A 19,052-nucleotide genomic window follows, 5' to 3' on the forward strand; every position below is an offset into this window, starting at 1 on the left:
ACTTTTTTTAATATTGTTTTTTTGGGCATTTTATGCCTTTATTGATAGTCCTCATCTTGGAGAGAGAGACAGGAGATGGAGGCAGAGAGAGGGGGAGAGACACGAAGCAAAGGGCCGTCTGATGCGGGACTCGAACCGGGAACGCTGCAGTGAGGACTGTAGCCCCTACATATGGGGCGCCTGCTTATCCCACTGTGCCATCTCTTTGACATATAAGTATGAAAAAATGACCCATGTATTTAGAGCTATTTCAAACAATAAACAAGAGATTCAAAGTGTTTATTGTCATGAACATCTAGAAAAAACAAGTTTCTCTGTGCAATGAAAGTTTTTCTTTGCTGTCCACACTGATGCTGAGTTGTACAATAGTATAAAATTACAGTATGAAAAAACAGAAATTACAATAAATAAAGAATACAAATCTTATATATCTGGTTTATACAAAAGTGAAGTGTCTGATGTTAGCAATGCAATGTGCAAATTACAATGTGCAAATCAAATGCGCAGATTATTATGTGCAAAATGTAGGCTACAGTGATGAGAGAGTCTGTGGGTGTGACTCCTGTCATCTGTTAAGGAGTCTGATGGCAAAGGGGATGAAAGAGTTTTTCAGCCCTGATGTTCTGCATTTCACACTTCTGTAGGCTAGGCTTCACCCACAACAGTCCGTGTTGTGGGTGGGGTTGTAGTCTTGAAGCAGGTGGGAACAGTGCTCTGGCTGGACCTCCTGGTGTTCTATCTGGGTCTGAAAAATAGTTGGAAATTAAAAACATCAAGGTTTATAGCTTATAGCATAGCTTTATTCATTCATTCATCTTCTAACCGCTTCATCCTCTTGAGGGTCGCGGGGGGGCTGGAGCCTATCCCAGCTGACATCGGGCGAGAGGCAGGGTACACCCTGGACAGGTCGCCAGACTATCGCAGGGCTGACACATAGAGACAAACAACCATTCACGCTCACATTCACACCCATTCACGAGACAAACAACCATTCACGCTCACATTCACACCTACGGACAATTTAGAGTTACTAGTCCCCAATCTGCATGTTAACCTATTAACCTAGTCCCCAATCTGCATGTCTTTGGACTGTGGGAGGAAGCCGGAGTGCCCGGAGAGAACCCACGCTGACACGGGGAGAACATGCAAACTCCACACAGAAGGGCTCCCATGCCCGGGATTGAACCGACAACCCTCTCGCTGTGAGGCGAGAGTGCTAACCACCACACCACCGTGCCGCCCGGCATAGCTTTAGTGTAGGTAAAACAGTGGCAGTTGCCATGGCAACTCACTGGCAGCTGTGGGAACACCTGAAGATGTAACTGGCAAGTGCCAAAGTACCGTCAGTTGCCCTCAGGAGCTGCCTCGACAGTGCCTCGGAGGCTAGTGAGGCAGTTCGTTATCGTAATTTGTAGTTTAAAACAGGTGGAATGATGAGGATCTAGCTTTGTATAATATACAAACTAATATACATTGACCACTGACAAAGGCAACTTCGTTTATAAACACATGCAAACAACCTGCCATTCCGTGGCAGTAAGCAAAAACAGAGGTAGTGCTGCAGCAGCTGCCGAAATACCGTCAGCTGCTGCGGTGGTGGCAGCTGGTGAGGCAGCTCATCCGGCAGCTGGCAGCGTGACTAGCTGCCGCGGCCGCAAAACGCGCTAGCCCTTGCTGCTAATTAATCTCTTTTTTAATCTCACCTAAAAATTGCTGAGAAAAGCCCTCAACTTGAGGTATTTTCATTTAAATTCATTACACTATTGTGGCAGATCAAAAGATTGATATATAACAAAAAAAAGTGGCTTTATAAAGTCATTTATTTGTTTTTAACAGACTTGAACAGATGCAGTCCTAGCCATTTACATTCCACTGTATTTTAGACTAGTCCCAAGTGCTGCCTGCAACCTTCAGTTTCGACCACCAAGGGGCAAAATATTGCTGTAATTAGGGCTGTTGTTGAACACTGAACTTGTTTTCCTGAGAATGCTTCAGACTATAAAAAATAAAATAAAACATCAGGTCTATATAAAGTGCTGTAAGTTAACACATTAAAAAACAGTAAGAACACTTTTCTGAGCAATAGAAGTATTGAACACTGAACTTGTTGCTTTTCCTCTGCTTCAGATAATTTAAAATAAATAAAACAGACCCATCAATCACAGTGCTGTAAGTTAGCACACCAAAAATGACATTGTTCATCATCGCAAAATAAAGTGTTGAAATAACATCAAGCAATCACTTCTAGTAGGCTACAGAGGACATAGCAGCTACGCTGACCTCATGCCTCTTATTTCTTCTTCTTCAGCCAGTCACCGAGACAGACCAGCTTGGTCACATTTTCTGGGAGCAAGGCTGCCCTTTTCTTTTGCACTATGTGGCCTGCAAGGCTAAACAGACTCTCACAAGGTGCGGAGGTTGACGGGGAGGCCAAATATTTGCGTGCTAGGGCTGACAGCTTTTCATAGGCTTCTGAGTGAGCATACCACCACTGCAGGGGACAGTCATCAATACTGATGCTGGGCTCTTTTCTGTAGCGCTGCAGTTCTCCAGACTCCATTCCATCTTCTTCTGAGTCAGTGTCGGACCCCAGCAGGAGAGCGCTCCTCCTCTTCTGAGCTGGTTCATCATCCTCTGTGGAGGGCTGGAGAGTAGCTGCTCTTCTGGGCTCTGCTGCTTGGAGCATGTTCTCCAGACTGGTCCACACCTGAATGAATGAATGGATGGGTGGGTGGATGAATGAATGGATAGATGGACGGGTGGATGAATGAATGATTGTCATTAATACTAAGTGCAGTAGGCCTAAATTGGACTCATTAGTCCAGCTTATCCTTATAGTCGTTACCTCTTCTCTCTTTTCTCTTCAAAGACATTTCAAATCCTTGAAACGAGGATCCAGTGCTGTGGCCACCTTGAACCATGTCTTGTTGGCATCAGCTCGGTGTGCTGCCAGGTCCCTCTGGAAGGCATTCTTGAACTTCACCACATAGGCTGGATCATCATCAGTGATGTCCGTGACAGGGTCCAGATGGCGAAAAACAGGCAGCACTATGGAGCAGGAGACGTAGGCCTCACCACCCAGCAGCTCAGTCACATACCTGCAGAGGTGGATAAGTTTGCAAAATAAATTTAGCTGGATATTTAAAGTGTAACTGATTTCCAATTTAATTGTCCTTAAAAGTAACTACCTAATGTTCATTCATTTTTAGATTACACATGTGACAGTAGTTCATTTCATTAAAATGGACAGGTGTTTATTTGGGCTTACCTGCATGGTTCAAGCAGGACCTCCAGCCTCTGCAGTTTCCCCCACTCAGCTTCAGTTGGCATGACCAATCTGTGGTTGTTCTGTTGGTCCAACGTAGCCTGGACAGCCTTTCGGTTGTGTATGAGGCATGAGACCATTGCGAGTGTTGAATTCCACCTTGTTGGTACATCTAGTATAAGTTGCTCGCTCTTTTGTCCAAGTGCTACTTGTTGCTGGTTAAGCTCTGTGGTGCTCGCAGGGCTTTGTTTGAAATGGCCAACATTCTTGCCGCACTTTGCTAGTACACCAAACCCACTGCCATCGAGGCAGTCCGTGATGGTCCTCTGGAGAATGTGAGCATTGCAGGCGATGTGCTTGTATGGAAGGGCTCTCATAGCAGCCAGCATGTTTGCTGCGCTGTCGGTACCGATGGTGGATATCTTGTTTTCAATTCCTCAGTCATTTGCCACCTTGAGGAACTGTTCGGCGCATTTATCAGCAAAGTGCCTGGTTTCTGTTTTCATGACAGTCAGTGCAAATGGGTTGAGGTTCCACTCACCATCAATAAAGTGTCCGGTCACCCCCAAATAGCTGTGGTTGCCAGCTGAGGTCCAGTGATCTCCGGTTATAGCAACACAGTTGGGTGAATCCTCCACCAAAATCTCAAGTTTGTTTTTCTTTTCGCCGTCGTACATCTTGCTGATTTTGGCCATCACTGTCGTCCTGTATGGTGACTTGTATGATGGGTCATTGGACACAGTTTGCAACACCTCTGTTAACCCCTCGTCTTCCACTATGTTTATCGGCCTGCAGTTCATCGCTATCCACTTAGCAAGGATGTTCGTCAGCCTGTCGGTCGCAGACTTGCTCATACGCGGGGTGTTCTCCTGAAGTGTAGTTTGGCGAAGAACTTTGCTATGGCTCGCTAAGTTGCTGACGTCTTTGCCACTAACGTTAGCTGTGGCTGCGCTCGTGACTGGGTGCTACAGTGGTAAGCAAACTCCTTTTTACAAAGAAGACATATCACTCTACCTTTATCAATGGTGCCGTCGGGGCGTTTTTGATATGTAAATTTCCCATTAATTGGACCAACAACTCTCACATGCGCCTCCATTTTCACGTCTCCTCTCTGCTACTCACCGCTCCTCACCTTGCCCTCCCAACTACAATGGGAGCCTCTCAGTTTATGCTAAACAAGCCAAGACACAATGACAGTCAATCAATGTCCACTTCAGGGTGTGACTGACCATTGTCTTGCACCCCAACAACTCAAGCACAAGAAGCCCAACGCCTACTAAGGCAACTCGCACATAGACACAGTAAAGTTAGAGATTAAAAATTTGATTGACTCGATTAAAAAACATAACGCGCTGAATATGACTGTAATTCATTAATCACAATTACCGCGATAATTTGACACCCCTAGCTTTAATATGCGTCGATGTGTGACAATGTTTGTTTACCATCTTTTTTTTCTTTTTTCATCTTTATTTCGAACATAAATAAATAGAACAAAATGTAGGTGATCAATAAGGTAATCAGTCATACAAAATAAAATAAAATAAAACAATCATAGTAACAGAGGTAAATATTAAGCGTTCGAAAAGGAGTAGGTAGAAGTTATGCACTTATCTTGACCTACCCCTTATTTCAAGTAATGTTGCTACAATTAAATATAGATTCACAGATGCATATTAGCATGCATACATACATAATCAAAGAAATACAATCACAAATGCGAGCTGGAATACTTCTGGTTCTGACTATATGTAAGTGATATGAGAAAACCTAGTTGTAGTGTGGATTGGATAGCCATGGAAGGAAGATACTTCCCATGTCAGCTGTGCTTCATATTAATACAATCTACTGTTTTTGAACAATCTTTTAAATTTATTTAAAGTGTTTCTGTTTTTCATTTCATCTGTACATTCATTCCATATTTTGACTCCTTTGACTGTGATGCTGTGATATTTGGAATTGGTTCTTGTCAAGGGTTTATTGAACATGTCCAATCCTCTCAAGTTGTGGTGTTTGTCTCTTGCTTGGAACAAATTCTGAATATTTTGTGGCAATGACTGATTTTTATCTTTATACATAATCTGTGCAGTTTTGAGGTCGACTGAATACTTAAATTTGACTGTTTTTAGTTTGATAAAGAGTGGGTTTGATGGTTCACTGTAGGTGGTCTTGTTTACTATTCTTGTCGCTCTTTTTTGTAGTGTAAATATTGGTTTGGTGTTGGCACTGTATGTGTTCCTCCACACAGTAAGTTATGTACGGAAGTATAAATGAGCAGTACAGAAGGTATAATGACTTTTGACACATGAGATCTTTAACTTTGTAAAGGATTGCAACTGATTTTGATATTTTGTTTTTAATATAATTAATGTGTGGTTTCCAACATAGTTTATTAGCAATTATTCCTCCAAGAAATTTTATTAGGGAAAGAGGGTTCAGTGTTAGTTTATTGTAGTCAAACCAACTCTTTATTTTTTAAAAAAAATCATTTTCCACATCATCCAGAAGTTGTTCCAAGTTGTTGCCACAGCACAATAAGTTGGTGTCATCTGCAAATAATACTGTTTTCATTATTCTGGAGATTACACATATTTCATTGATGTATAATATAAATCACAGTGGTCCCAGAACAGATCCCTGTGGAACCCCACATGTGACATCCTTCAGATTAGAGTTGACGTTATAAATATGAACATATTGACTTCTATTTTTCAGGTAACTACTTACCCATGTTAAAGCAACCCCTCTAATTCCATATTTAAATAACTTTTTTAATAACAAGTTGTGATCAACAGTGTTGAAAGCTTTTTTCAGGTCAAGAAATACACCTACTGCATATTCTTTATTTTCAATTGCTGTTGTTATCGTTATTGTTTTGTCATTTTCTCCCTCAGTTTGTCTCTCCCTTCCTGTGTGCCAGTTATGTTTACATAGAGTTTGAATCTGATGTTTGAAAACCGCTGGGCAAGTGGGGAATGAAAAAAAAATTATTCATGAGTCCTTGAAAAGTAATGAAAAAGTTTGGAAATATTGTCCATGAAAATGTGAGCGGAACCTGTAATTAAAAGTATGTCTGATTTTGCAGTGAGCACAGTAATAAACTGATCCCAGAAGATTTGTCCTGTTACTGTGATCTTTTGTCAGGGTGTCCTTCGAAATGATTTAAAGTTTTCTTAATATAAGGCCTTAAAAAGTTTAAAATTGTCTTAAATTCAGATTCAATGGGTCTTAGATATCTTTGGTCACATTACTGTGAAAATGTCTCCAGCCTCACAGACCCAATGACAGTTTACAATCATTGTACAGACCGAAGAAAAATATTTTTTTTCTTGCTGTATTTCTCTGAATATTGCAATAATAAATTGCATGTATGACAGCCATGAGATGGTTTTAAATTCCATATAAGGTGGGATTAAAAATGTCTTAAAAAGTCTGAAATTTACCTTGGTTATATCTGCAGACACCGCGTTCTTTGGTGCATATGAGCAACTTGTCAACAGTGACACCAGAATGTGGGAAAAACTGGTTTTAGCTTGTGCCTGTTACATCTGTGATCTGTGCCTGTAGACTGAATGAGGAAAAATGCAACGTTACTGCAGGTGTAGATGCACGCAGAAGCCACCGCAATCAGAATGCAGGTTGGCCAGAGCTCAGTTTGGCCGGAGCACATTTAGAGGAGGTACACTACAGCAGCTGACTTTAGAAAATGAACCCATTAATGATTTTAGTAAAGTTAAAAAAAAAAAAAAAAAAAACGATAACTTTGTTAGCATGGGATTTCTTTTGTCCCACTGACGATCAGAGTAACATTTCAAACATCACACACAATCCACACAGGTGAGAAGCCATTTACCTGCACAACATGTGAGAATGCTTTATGATGTAAAAGTAGCCTGACGACCAGGGGCGGAAATCCCAGGGGGGACAGGGGGGACATGACTCCCCCTTCAATAAAGCTGTACCCCCTAGAATAATTTGAGACACAATTAACAATTTTTAAACAGTGCAGTAGTATTTATTGAAAGCACAATGTAAGCGGTGCTCATTATAATCGCGCAATAATATGCTATTTAAATCTTAAAAGATTTAGTCCCCCCCTCCCATTCCTAGTAGTGGTATATCCCACACTCTTTCCAACAGGCGGGCTACTTGGCAGGAGTGGCAGCGTGTGGCTGGACCCGGCTGCCCACATCACGCATCGCAGGGTAAGATGTTCACTCACACAGACACAGTTTAACTTACACAAGTTACAACACATCCCATTTACTGTGACAACAAGCCCCAGGCCCAGGCTGATAATATAAACTGTCTCCTGCATTGTTCAAAAGCCTACTCAATTACGAGTGCTGCTAAGCTAAAAGCTAATGATTAAGCTCAGAGAGGACAGGAGAGAAAGAAGAGGGAGAGAACAGGACAAGAGCAGTCAGTGGTGGAGCGGCTCGTAGCTAATGGGCACCTGTCTGTAGGCTCTCCACCTGTCAGTGAGACAAACATGAAAGACGTGCAGTTTAACCGAGGAGCGGTCATTACGCGCGACTGTTACGCACGGTTGTGAGGTGCGCAGCGGCAGATCTCACAGCACACTGTTTGTAAACCAGTTTACCAGTTTAATTGCAGGAAATGTTTAGTAGTCAAGCCATTTCTCATAAGTATAGACATTCACTCTGCCTGTTGGAGAGATAGAGAAAAGATTAAAGCGTCAGATTGCGTTAAAAGATGCTGTATAAAAGAAAGGCTACAACTTTTTTTCCTTGTCCTCCCCTGGAATTATTCTCTAAAATTTTACTGTTTATTGTCCCCCCCAACATTAGGCCTGTTTCCACCGCAGGAACTTTGGGGTAAGTTTACGGGGCCAGGGCCTCAGAGTAGGTACACAGAACGGCCCCAAGAAACTCTTGGCTGGGGCTTGGGGATTATTTGGTGCTGACTGGATATACTCAAAGCGGGATGTGACGTTTTGTAAATAACAACATGGTTATCGTAGATTAGCTGGACTAACCGTTAGCTGTTAGCGGTGTCTGTAATAACTCAAAAAATGGTCCGTGAAAAAAATATTTTTTTCCAGCGGATATCTTAGTTACAACATGATTGAGCTAGCAAAGCAGTTTTGTGTTGCTATGTGTGGTATTTATTCAGTTTTGGGAAATCACGATGTCTAGAAAGCATCAGCTGACAGGGACAGCTTACAGCAGCAGCAAAGCTAACATCAGGACGTCATCTGTTAAAAGCCTCCTGTTGTCAGATACGACATGAAACTACTCCAGTTAGCTCAATCATGTTGTAACTAAGACATCCGCTGGAAAAAATATTTTTTTCACGGACCATGACCAGAGTTATTACAGACACCATTAATGGCTAACGGCATCCCTACACCCCCCAGTCAGAATGGTCGAGCAACGATTACGTCACATACAGAGCCCGGTAACTTTACAGGAACCTTTCTCCTACTCCACTCTCTCAGTGGAGACAGCGGTTGAATGGCGGTTGAGAGGGCCGAGCGAGAGGACGTTCCTGTAGTAGTTCCTGCCCCCCAAATAGTACCAGGAACTTCTTCAGTGGAAACGGGCCTTATGAAATGGGATTTTCGCCCCTGCTGATGACCCACATGAGAATCCACACAGGTGAGAAGTTATAACTCACCAAGACCTGCAGGAAAAGAAACTTTGATGTGTCTCAAGTAAAAAGGCATATAAGATCTCACACAGTCAAGTGGCCTTGTGTTTTAAAAACAAGTAGGAGACATGTCAGTTCTGGTTCATGGTCAAAACACACAAGAACTCTGGAAGTGAGGAGTCACATGTTTGCTGAGTGTGGTTAAAATGTTTTTTACTCAAATCACACCTGAAGATGGATAAACACAGCTGAAACTTCTGTGGAGATGCGTTCACGAAATGAATGAAGAACAATGTCTCATTATGAGGAGACTGAAGAAGTACATTTTATTAAATTGCCATCAAGACCTGATAAAACTGACCAATCAAAGCGGACTGGGCTTTTTCAGGAGAAGAGCTTCAAGAGACGGGTGGTCAAACTGAGCGTTTCAGACTAAGGGTGAATATGAGTACATTCAGGTTGACAGTATGAAGAAAATAATATATGTTATTTAATTAAAGCATGAAAACAGGTTCTAGTAGAAACCCCAAATACAAGTATGAACCTATGAATAAGCATTATATGGGACCTTTAAACACCAAAAAAAAAGACACCCGTGTAGTTATTGCTGCCTTTTTATGAGCCACCAATGATACTGAGACTACTTGTTACAGCCCGGACACTGATATTAGAAATTATAATTGCCAACCATTGGAAGCACATGAACACATGAAAACCTCATGTATTTCACCGTGGGAACTTAATAGTGTAACATCCATTTAAGATGTCAGTAAATAAGTCCTGTCCCAGCTGAGGACGATAAAGATGAGGAAGGCTGCGGGTCCAGACAGCATCAGCTCCAGGCTCCTGAAGTCCTGCGCAGACCAACTGTGCAGGATAGTTGAAACCATCTTCAACCTGAGCCCGAGGCTGGGAAGAGTACCACAGCTGTGGAAGACATCCTCAGTGGTACCTGTGCACCAGGCTTCGCACCCCAAGGACTTCAGCAGCTTCAGACCAGTGGCATTAACATCACACCTCATGAAGACTCTTGAGCGCCTGGTCCTGTCTCGTCTCCGCCCAGCAGTAGGCCCTTCAATGGACCCGCTGCAGTTTGCCTACCAACCTGGCATTGGGGTGGACGACGCCGTCATCTTCCTCCTGCATAGAGCTCTTTCCCACCTGGAGAAGCCTGGAAGCTCTGTGAGAATCATGTTCTTTGATTTCTCCAGCGCTTTCAACACCATACAGCCTGCACTTCTGAGGGACAAACTGGAGCACATAGGGGTGGCTAATCACCCCACATCCTGGATCCTGGACTACCACACGGACCGGCCGCAGTATGTCAGGACCCAGGATTGTGTATCAGATTTGGTTGTCTGCAGTACGGGGGCCCCGCAGGGGATGGTGCTGGCACCGTTCCTCTTCACCCTCTACACTGCAGACTTTTCATACCACACCCCCACCTGTCATCTGCAGAAGTTCTCTGACGACTCTGCCATAGTCGGCCTCATCACAGATGGGGACGACAGGGAGTACAGAGAACTGAACCAGGACTTTGTGGACTGGTGCCTGAGGAACCACCTTCAGATCAACGCGGGGAAAACCAAAGAGCTGATGGTGGATTTCCACAGGCGCAGACTCCTCCCCCCAACACCGGTGAACATCCAGGGAAAGGACATTGAGATGGTGACATCTTATAAGTACCTGGGTGTTCATCTTAACAATAAACTGGACTGGACTGATCACATAACAGCATTATACAGGAAAGGCCAAAGCAGACTCTACCTGCTGAAGTGGCTCAGGTCTTTTGGAGTGCAGGGGGCGCTCCTGAAGACCTTCTTTGACACTGTGGTGGCATCAGCCATCTTTTACCGAGTGGTCTGCTGGGGCAGCAGCGTCTCGGCTGCAGATACGAAGAGACTGGACAAGCTGATCAAGAAGGCCAGCTCTGTCCTGGGATGCTCTCTGGACTCTGTGCAGGTGGTGGGAGAAAGGAGGATGACAGCCAAGCTGTCATCCCTGAGGACTAATGACTCCCATCCTCTGCAGGAGGAGATAAAAGCTCTGGAGAGCTCCTTCAGCGATAGACTGATTCACCCAAAGTGTGTGAAGGAACGCTATCGCAGGTCCTTCCTGCCTGCTGCTGTCAGGCTACATAACCAGCACTGCTCACAGTAAACTACACCATGGACACTTTATAGACACTATGGACACTTTATGGACACCACAGCAGTCTGCTGTTTTTGCACATACAATCACTTGCACCTTATCCACTGGTCATTTTCATTCACTGCTGCTCATTATTATCCACTTCCTATTATTTTTATTGTGATTATTATTGTTATTATTATTATTATTATTATTATTGTTATTGTTATTTATCGCTGTCTCTTGTATTTTTTGTACTTATTTGCATGCCTAGTTATTTAACTTTTTTAAGTTTAAATTTGAAATCTTTAATCTGACTTTCTCCTTGACTGCTGTAACACTGGAATTTCTCAATTATGGGATCAATAAAGGTGTATCTTATCTTATCTTATCTTATCTTATCTTATCTTATCTTATCTTAAAAATGTATGGGCAGCCATTAGAGATGGTGTCTGAATTTAAGTATCTGGGCCTATGGCTAGATAGTAAATATACATGGAAAAAACATGTGGAATACATAGAAACAAAATGTAAAAAAGTCATAAACTTATTGAAAGCAGTGGCTGGATGTGACTGGGGGGCAGACAAACATGCATTACTTGACATATATACGGCACTTATGAGGTCGACACTAGACTATAGATGTATAATATATGGGGCAGCAGCTCAGACAACATTGCAAAAAATTTTGCTCTCTTAATTGAAGCAGGAGAGACACCTTTAGAGTTACGGAGAGAGAAAGTATCATTAGCTTATTGGATTAAGCTTAAAGGAAGTAGGGAAAAGAACCCTGCAGCTCAAGTAATACAGGACTGTTGGGAATATTCCAAGTTCCAGAGGAGTGGGTTTGGATGGACAGGGAATGAATGGGCCAGAAAGTATGGATTGGATGCACTAGAATTCACACAGCCCAGTCAAGTTAGTGCGATTCCCCCATGGATGTACCCTGAGGCAAAGGTGGATATAAATGTTAAGATCTTGACTGAATGAAGTGGGGGAGAAAACATGTGATTACCTGAGAAATATGTACTACAACTATGTCAAAATATTTAGATGGCTCTAAGAACCCAAAGGGGTGTGGGGGAGCAGGGGTGTACATTCAGGAGTTTGGAGTACAAATGTCAAGGCACCTGTCAGATCACTTGTCAGTATTCACAGCAGAAATGGTGGCAGCAATTATCAGCCTACAGTGGGTGGAGGAGGTCAGACCAGACAGGGTGGTGGTATGTACAGACTCTGTGGCTATGGTGGAAAGTTTACAGTCAGCAAACATAATCAGGGAAGACTTGTTCATTGAAATACAGCATCATTTACTCAGGCCTCACAAGGGTGGCATTGAGGTCCAGTTCTGCTGGGTGCCAGCACACACAGGTTTGTAGGGAAATGAGGCTGCTGATGACCTAGCAAAAAGGGCACTAGAAAAGAATATGACAGTCACAGTACCTTATGGAAAAGGAGATGGTAAAGCAATTATTAAAGCAAAAGGCTTGGAAATCTGGCAAAAAGATGGGAATATGACCAGAAAGAAAGAAAATACTATTATAACACACAAAAATCAGTCATGACAAAAATTTTTAAAGAAAGGAACAGAAGAGAGGAAATTGTCATGATGAGGCTTAGAGTCGGTCATACTGGTCTGAATGATATCATGAATGTAATCGACATACTGACATGTGTGAGAGATGTGGTGTGATAGAAAATGTGGAACATATAATAATGTACTGTGTAATGTATGCATCAGAGAGAGAGAGGCTGCAGAGGAGAGTGAGAGCAACACGGCGTGAGTGGAGTCTGGCTGGAATATTAGGGACAGAGGGAGAGGGAGATAAGATCAGAGATGTGAGGAAAGCACTGTTCAACTTTCTGAGGGAGTCAAGATTGATGGGTAGAATGTAAAGGAGGGGATAGGAGGCTACACACTCTTTTACAGTAGGTGGCGGTATGCACATGAACGTTGCTTGCAATCTGCCATTAAATAGAAAGAAGAAGAAGAAATGTAACATCCGGCGGAAGTAAACAAGAAAAAGGCGCCAGTCGCGTTTCCCAAATTGACTGAGTTAACCTCGGGAGGTTAGTCTATGAGTTAAACCTCGAGCCACATTTAGTGTAGCCTACATTAGACAACAATGTGTTCAGCTGAGTCTTTGAGAGAGTTTGTCAACGAGCGACTAACTGCTGCTGCTGAAGAAATATTGGGAGTTTTTCAAAGAACCATCGTCGAGTACGAGGAAGAGATCGATCGTCAGCGCAGACTGTTGGATATCGTGTTGAAGCCTGAAATCAAGTTACACAGGACAGGTGTGTGAAGCTAATTTAAGTAATTTACTGGCATGTGTGTATATTTGCTGTAGCATCACATTAGTATGCTGTTGGTGTTGTTGTGTGTCCCTCCAGAGCTCCCACAGCAACATGTGTGTAAGGAGGAGGAGGTTGTCCCTGAGCAGCAGCTCTGTATTGAGGAGAGGAAGTCCAGTGTGGACCAAGAGCACCCAGAGTCTCCACACATTAAAGAGGAAGAGGCAGAGGAAGAAGTGTGCAGCAGTCAGGAGGGAGAGCAGCTTGTACTGAAGCAGGAGACTGATGGGTTTATGTTGACTCCTGCTGATGAGCAAAGTGAGCACAGTGAAGATCAGACTCTGGACTTCATTCATGACGACACTCAAAGTGCAGCAGACAAAGAGTCTGTCGTCATCATACCAGTTATAAGCTCTGTGATATACCAAGCAGTGAGCACCAGCTGCTCTGTCACAACTCTCATGTAGCTGAGAGCCAAGATGAGGAAGAATACCAGCATGGAGACTCAGGATCAACTAGAAACACAGAGCTTCAAGCAGAGAAAAGACATCATGAAAGTGAAATTAACAGTAAGAGTCCACACACCTCTGCTGTGATCAACTTAAATACAGGTAAAAAGCCTTTAGAATGTGACGTATGTGGGAAAGTTTTTGAGTGCAAGTCAAAATTGCAGAGACATCTGAAGACTCACACAGGTGAGAAGCCGTATACTTGTGACGTATGTGGGAGAGCTTTCGGATGTAATGGTGTCTTGTTAGTCCACATGAGGACTCACACAGGTGAGAAGCCGTATACTTGTAACGTATGTGGGAGAGCTTTTGGACGTAATGGTCACTTGTTAGTCCACATGAGGACTCACACAGGTGAGAAGCCGTATACTTGTAAAGTATGTGGGAGAGCTTTCGGACGTAATGGTGACTTGTTAGTCCACATGAGGACTCACACAGGTGAGAAGCCATATACTTGTAAAGTATGTGGGAGAGCTTTCGGACGTAATGGTGACTTGTTAGTCCACATGAGGACTCACACAGGTGAGAAGCCACATACTTGTAACGTATGCGGGAAAGGTTTCGGACGTAATAGTGCCTTGTTAGTCCACATGAGGACTCACACAGGTGAGAAGCCGTATACTTGCAAAACATGTGGGAGAGCTTTCAGATATAATGGTCACTTTTTAGACCACATGAGGACTCACACAGGTGAGAAGCCACATACTTGTAACGTATGTGGAAAAGCTTTTGGATGTAATGGTGACTTGTTAGTCCACATGAGGACTCACACAGGTGAGAAGCCGTATACTTGCAAAACATGTGGGAGAAACTTCAGAACTGTCAGTCACTTGACAGCCCACATGAGAACCCACACAGGTGAGAAGCCACATACTTGTAAAGTATGTGAGAGAGCTTTCGGACGTAATGGTGACTTGTTAGTCCACATGAGGACTCACACAGGTGAGAAGCCACATACTTGTGACGTATGTGGGAAAGCTTTCGGACGTAATAGTGCCTTGTTAATCCACATGAGGACTCATTCAGGGGAGAAGCCGTATCCTTGCAAAACATGTGGGAGACACTTCAGAACTGCCAGTAACTTGACAGTCCACATGAGAACGCACACACGTGTAAAGATGCATCACTTGAACACAGAGGTTCCAGTTGAAGTCACACATATACAGGAGAGAGACGGTTTACATGCAAAACATGTGGCAGAGCTTTCAGAGGCCTCTTCCATAAAGCATGCTAAGAAAAGTGGGGAGTGAAGTCCAAATCCTGAATTTTAATTGAAATTGCAGGTCTGGAAAAGTTAAACTAGTGAGATAAAGAACAAAAGGAGGAGACTGCTTTAAAGTTTGAATTTTATACTTGCAGGAGTCATGGAAAACCTGGAAAAGTCATGGAATTAGTCAAAATCATTATAAGTCACAGAATTTGTTTGTGTATAATGAAATTATTAGAATGATTTCAGTGCATAACCCTCCATATAATGTAACATAATGGCAGATTCATTTTCTGCAGCTGGCGTATTAATGTAGCTTTAATATGCGTCTATGTGTGACAATGTTTGTTTAACATCTTTTTTTCTTTTTTCTTTTTTAAGAATCTTTACTTCTCAACTCAACTCAACTCAAACTTTATTTATGAAGCACATTTAAAACAACCAAGGTTGACCAAAGTGCTGAACAGGTCGATAGAAATAAACAAGCAAATACAGTGAAGTACCCAATAGTACACCACAATAGTAACCATAAGATACATAAAATACAATACAGTAAAATAAAATACAAAATAAAATAAGATAAAAATAAGATAAAATGTTTGGGTGTCCAGCTCAACCTGAGTTAAAAGCCTGAGAGAAGAAGTGGGTTTTCAGAAAAGACTTAAAAACCTCTAGGGTCTGGGCAGACCTAATGCGCAGGGGCAGGCTATTCCAGAGCCTAGGGGCAGCCACCCCAAAGGCTCTGTCACGTCTGGTCTTCAGCCTCGTTCTAGGAGTAGCCAGTAATAGCTGACTGGCTGATCTCAAGGCTCTGGAGGGAGCATGAAAGTGCAGGAGTTCGGTTAAATAAGGGGGTGCCAGCCCATTTAGGGCTTTAAAAACAATCAATAAAATCTTAAAATCAATTCTAAAACGCACTGGAAGCCAGTGGAGCGAGGCCAAGATTGGTGTGATGTGTTTGTGTTTACGCTTTCCAGTGAGGAGGCGGGTTGCTGCGTTCTGGACAAGAACACAGCACGCACATTTGAACATAAATAAAATAGAACAAAAAGTAGGTGATCAATAAGGTAATCAGTCATACAAAATAAAATTTTAAAAAACAATCAGATCTTTAACTTTGTAAAGGATTGCAACTGATTTTGATATTTTGTTTGTAATATAATTAATGTGTGGTTTCCAGCATAGTTTACTCTTTAGTTTTTTTAAATCATTTTCCACATCATCCAGAAGCTGTTCCAAGTTGTTGCCACAGCACAATAAGTCAGTGTCATCTGCAAATAATACTGTTTTCATTATTTTGGAGATTACATATTTCATTGATGTATAATATAAATTGCAATGGTCCCAGAACAGATCCCTGTGGAACAGTGGGCCCTGTTGACTTCTATTTTTCAGGTAACTACTTACCCATGTTAAAGCAACCCCTCGAATTCCATATTTAAATAACTTTTTTCATAATAAGTTGTGATCAACAGTGTCAAAAGCTTTTTCAGGTCAAGAAATACACCTACTACATATTCTTTATTTTCAATTGCTGTTGTTATCGTTTTGTCATTTTCTCCCTCAGTTTGTCTCTCCCTTCCTGTGTGCCTATGTTTACATAGAGTTTGAATCTGATGTTTGAAAACCGCCGGCAAAGTGGGGAAAGAAAAAAAAAATCTTCATGAGTCCTTGAAAAGTCATGAAAAGGTTTGGAAATATTGTCCATGAAAATGTGAGTGGAACCTGTAATTAAAGTATGTCTGATTTTGCAGTGAGCACAGTAATAAACTGATCCCAGAAGATTTGTCCTGTTACTGTGATCTTTTGTCAGGGTGTCTACGGGTCCTTTGAAATGATTTAAAGTTTTCTTAATATAAGGCCTTAAAAGGTTTACAATTGTCTTAAATTCAGATTCAATGGGTCTTAGATATCTTTGGTCACATTACTGTGAAAATGTCTCCAGCCTCACAGACCCAATGACAGTTTACAATCATTGTACAGACTGAAGAACAATATTTTTTTTCCTTGCTGTATTTCTCTGAATATTGCAATAATAAATTGCATGTATGACAGCCATGAGATGGTTTTAAATTCCATATAAGGTGGGATTAAAAATGTCTTAAAAAGTCTGAAATTTACCTTGGTTATATCTGCAGACACCGTGTTCTTTGGTGCATATGAGCAACTTGTCAACAGTGACACCAGAATGTGGGAAAAACTGGTTTTACCTTGTGCCTGTTACATCTGTGATCTGTGCCTGTAGACTGAATGAGGAAAAATGCAACGTTACTGCAGGTGTAGATGCACGCAGAATCCACCGCAATCAAAATGCAGGTTGGCCAGAGCTCAGTTTGGCCGGATCACATTTAGAGGAGGTACACTACAGCTGCTGACTTTAGAAAATGAACCCTTTAATGATTTTAGTAAAGTTAAAAAAAAAAAAAGGATATCTTTGTTAGCATGGGATTTCTTTAGTCCCACTGACAATCAGAGTAACATTTCAAACATCACACACAATCCACACAGGTGAGAACACATTTACTTGCACAACATGTGAGAATGCTTTATGATGTAAAAGTAGCCTGACGACCAGGGGCGGAAATCCCGGGGGGGACGGGGGGACATGACTCCCCCTTCAATAAAGCTGTACCCCCTAGAATAATTTGAGACACAATTAATAATTTTTAAACAATGCAGTAGTATTTATTGAAAGCACAATGTAAGCGGTGCTCATTATAATCGCGCAATAATGTGCTATTTAAATCTTAAAAGATTTAGTCCCCCCCTCCCATTCCTAGTAGTGGTATATCCCACACTCTTTTCAACAGGCGAGGCTACTTGGCAGCAGGACGTCATCTGTTAAAAGCCTCCCGTTGTCAGATACGACATGAAACTACTCCAGTTAGCTCAATCATGTTGTAACTAAAACATCCGCTGGAAAAAATATTTTTTTCACGGACCATAACCGGAGTTATTACAGACACCGCTACTTTGAAACTACTACTACTACTACTAAAGAAACTTTGATGTGTCTCAAGTAAAAAGGCATATAAGATCTCACACAGTCAAGTGGCCTTGTGTTTTAAAAACAAGTAGGAGACTGGGTGAGGGTGAATACGAGTACATTCAGGTTGACAGTATGAGGAAAATAATATATGTTATTTAATTAAAGCATGAAAACAGGTTCTAGTAGAAACCCCAAATACAAGTATGAACCTATGAATAAGCATTATATGGGACCTTAAACACCCAAAAAAAAAAAGACACCCGTGTAGTTATTGCTGCCTTTTTATGAGCCACCAATGATATTGAGACTACTTGTTGCAGCCCGGACACTGATATTAGAAATTATAATTACCAACCATTGGAAGTGGAACACGTGAAAACCTCATGTATTTCACCGTCTGAACTTATTAGTGTAACATCCATTTAAGATGTCAGTAAATAAGTCCTGTTATATGGTGTTCACAAATAAGAGAAAAATTGAGGTAGAGAAGTTAAAAATGTATGGGCAGCCATTAGAGATGGTGTCTGAATTTAAGTATCTGGGCCTATGGCTAGATAGTAAATATGCATGGAAAAAACATGTGGAATACATAGAAACAAAATGTAAAAAAGTCATAAACTTATTGAAAGCAGTGGCCGGATGTGACTGGGGGGCAGACAAACATGCATTACTTGACATATATACGGCACTTATGAGGTCGACACTAGACTATGGATGTGTAATATATGGGGCAGCAGCTCAGACAACATTGCAAAAAATGGACTGATTACAGTGCAAAGCTTTATGTGTATGCACAGGAGCCATGACAACTCCCATTAATGCTCTCTTAATTGAAGCAGGAGAGACACCTTTAGAGTTACGGAGAGAGAAAGTATCATTAGCTTATTGGATTAAGCTTAAAGGAAGTAGGGAAAAGAACCCTGCAGCTCAAGTAATACAGGACTGATGGGAATATTCCAAGTTCCAGAGGACTGGGTTTGGATGGACAGGGAATGAATGGGCCAGAAAGTATGGATTGGATGCACTAGAATTCAAACAGTCCAG

General features: G+C 42.0%; 1 protein-coding gene across 1 annotated transcript in view; it reads left to right on the plus strand.

Annotated features, from left to right (window-relative positions):
* The window catches only part of LOC125883639 (gastrula zinc finger protein XlCGF57.1-like), a 49,129-nt gene that overhangs the window by 4,785 nt on the left and 25,292 nt on the right, over positions 1-19,052 (plus strand). The window contains exon 3 of the mRNA XM_049568084.1: positions 14,167-14,250. Within this exon, the coding sequence (XP_049424041.1) occupies positions 14,167-14,250 (84 nt within the window). The remainder of the gene's footprint in view (positions 1-14,166; positions 14,251-19,052) is intronic.

This window comes from Epinephelus fuscoguttatus, linkage group LG3, assembly GCF_011397635.1.
Source record: "Epinephelus fuscoguttatus linkage group LG3, E.fuscoguttatus.final_Chr_v1".
Taxonomy (NCBI): domain Eukaryota; kingdom Metazoa; phylum Chordata; class Actinopteri; order Perciformes; family Serranidae; genus Epinephelus; species Epinephelus fuscoguttatus.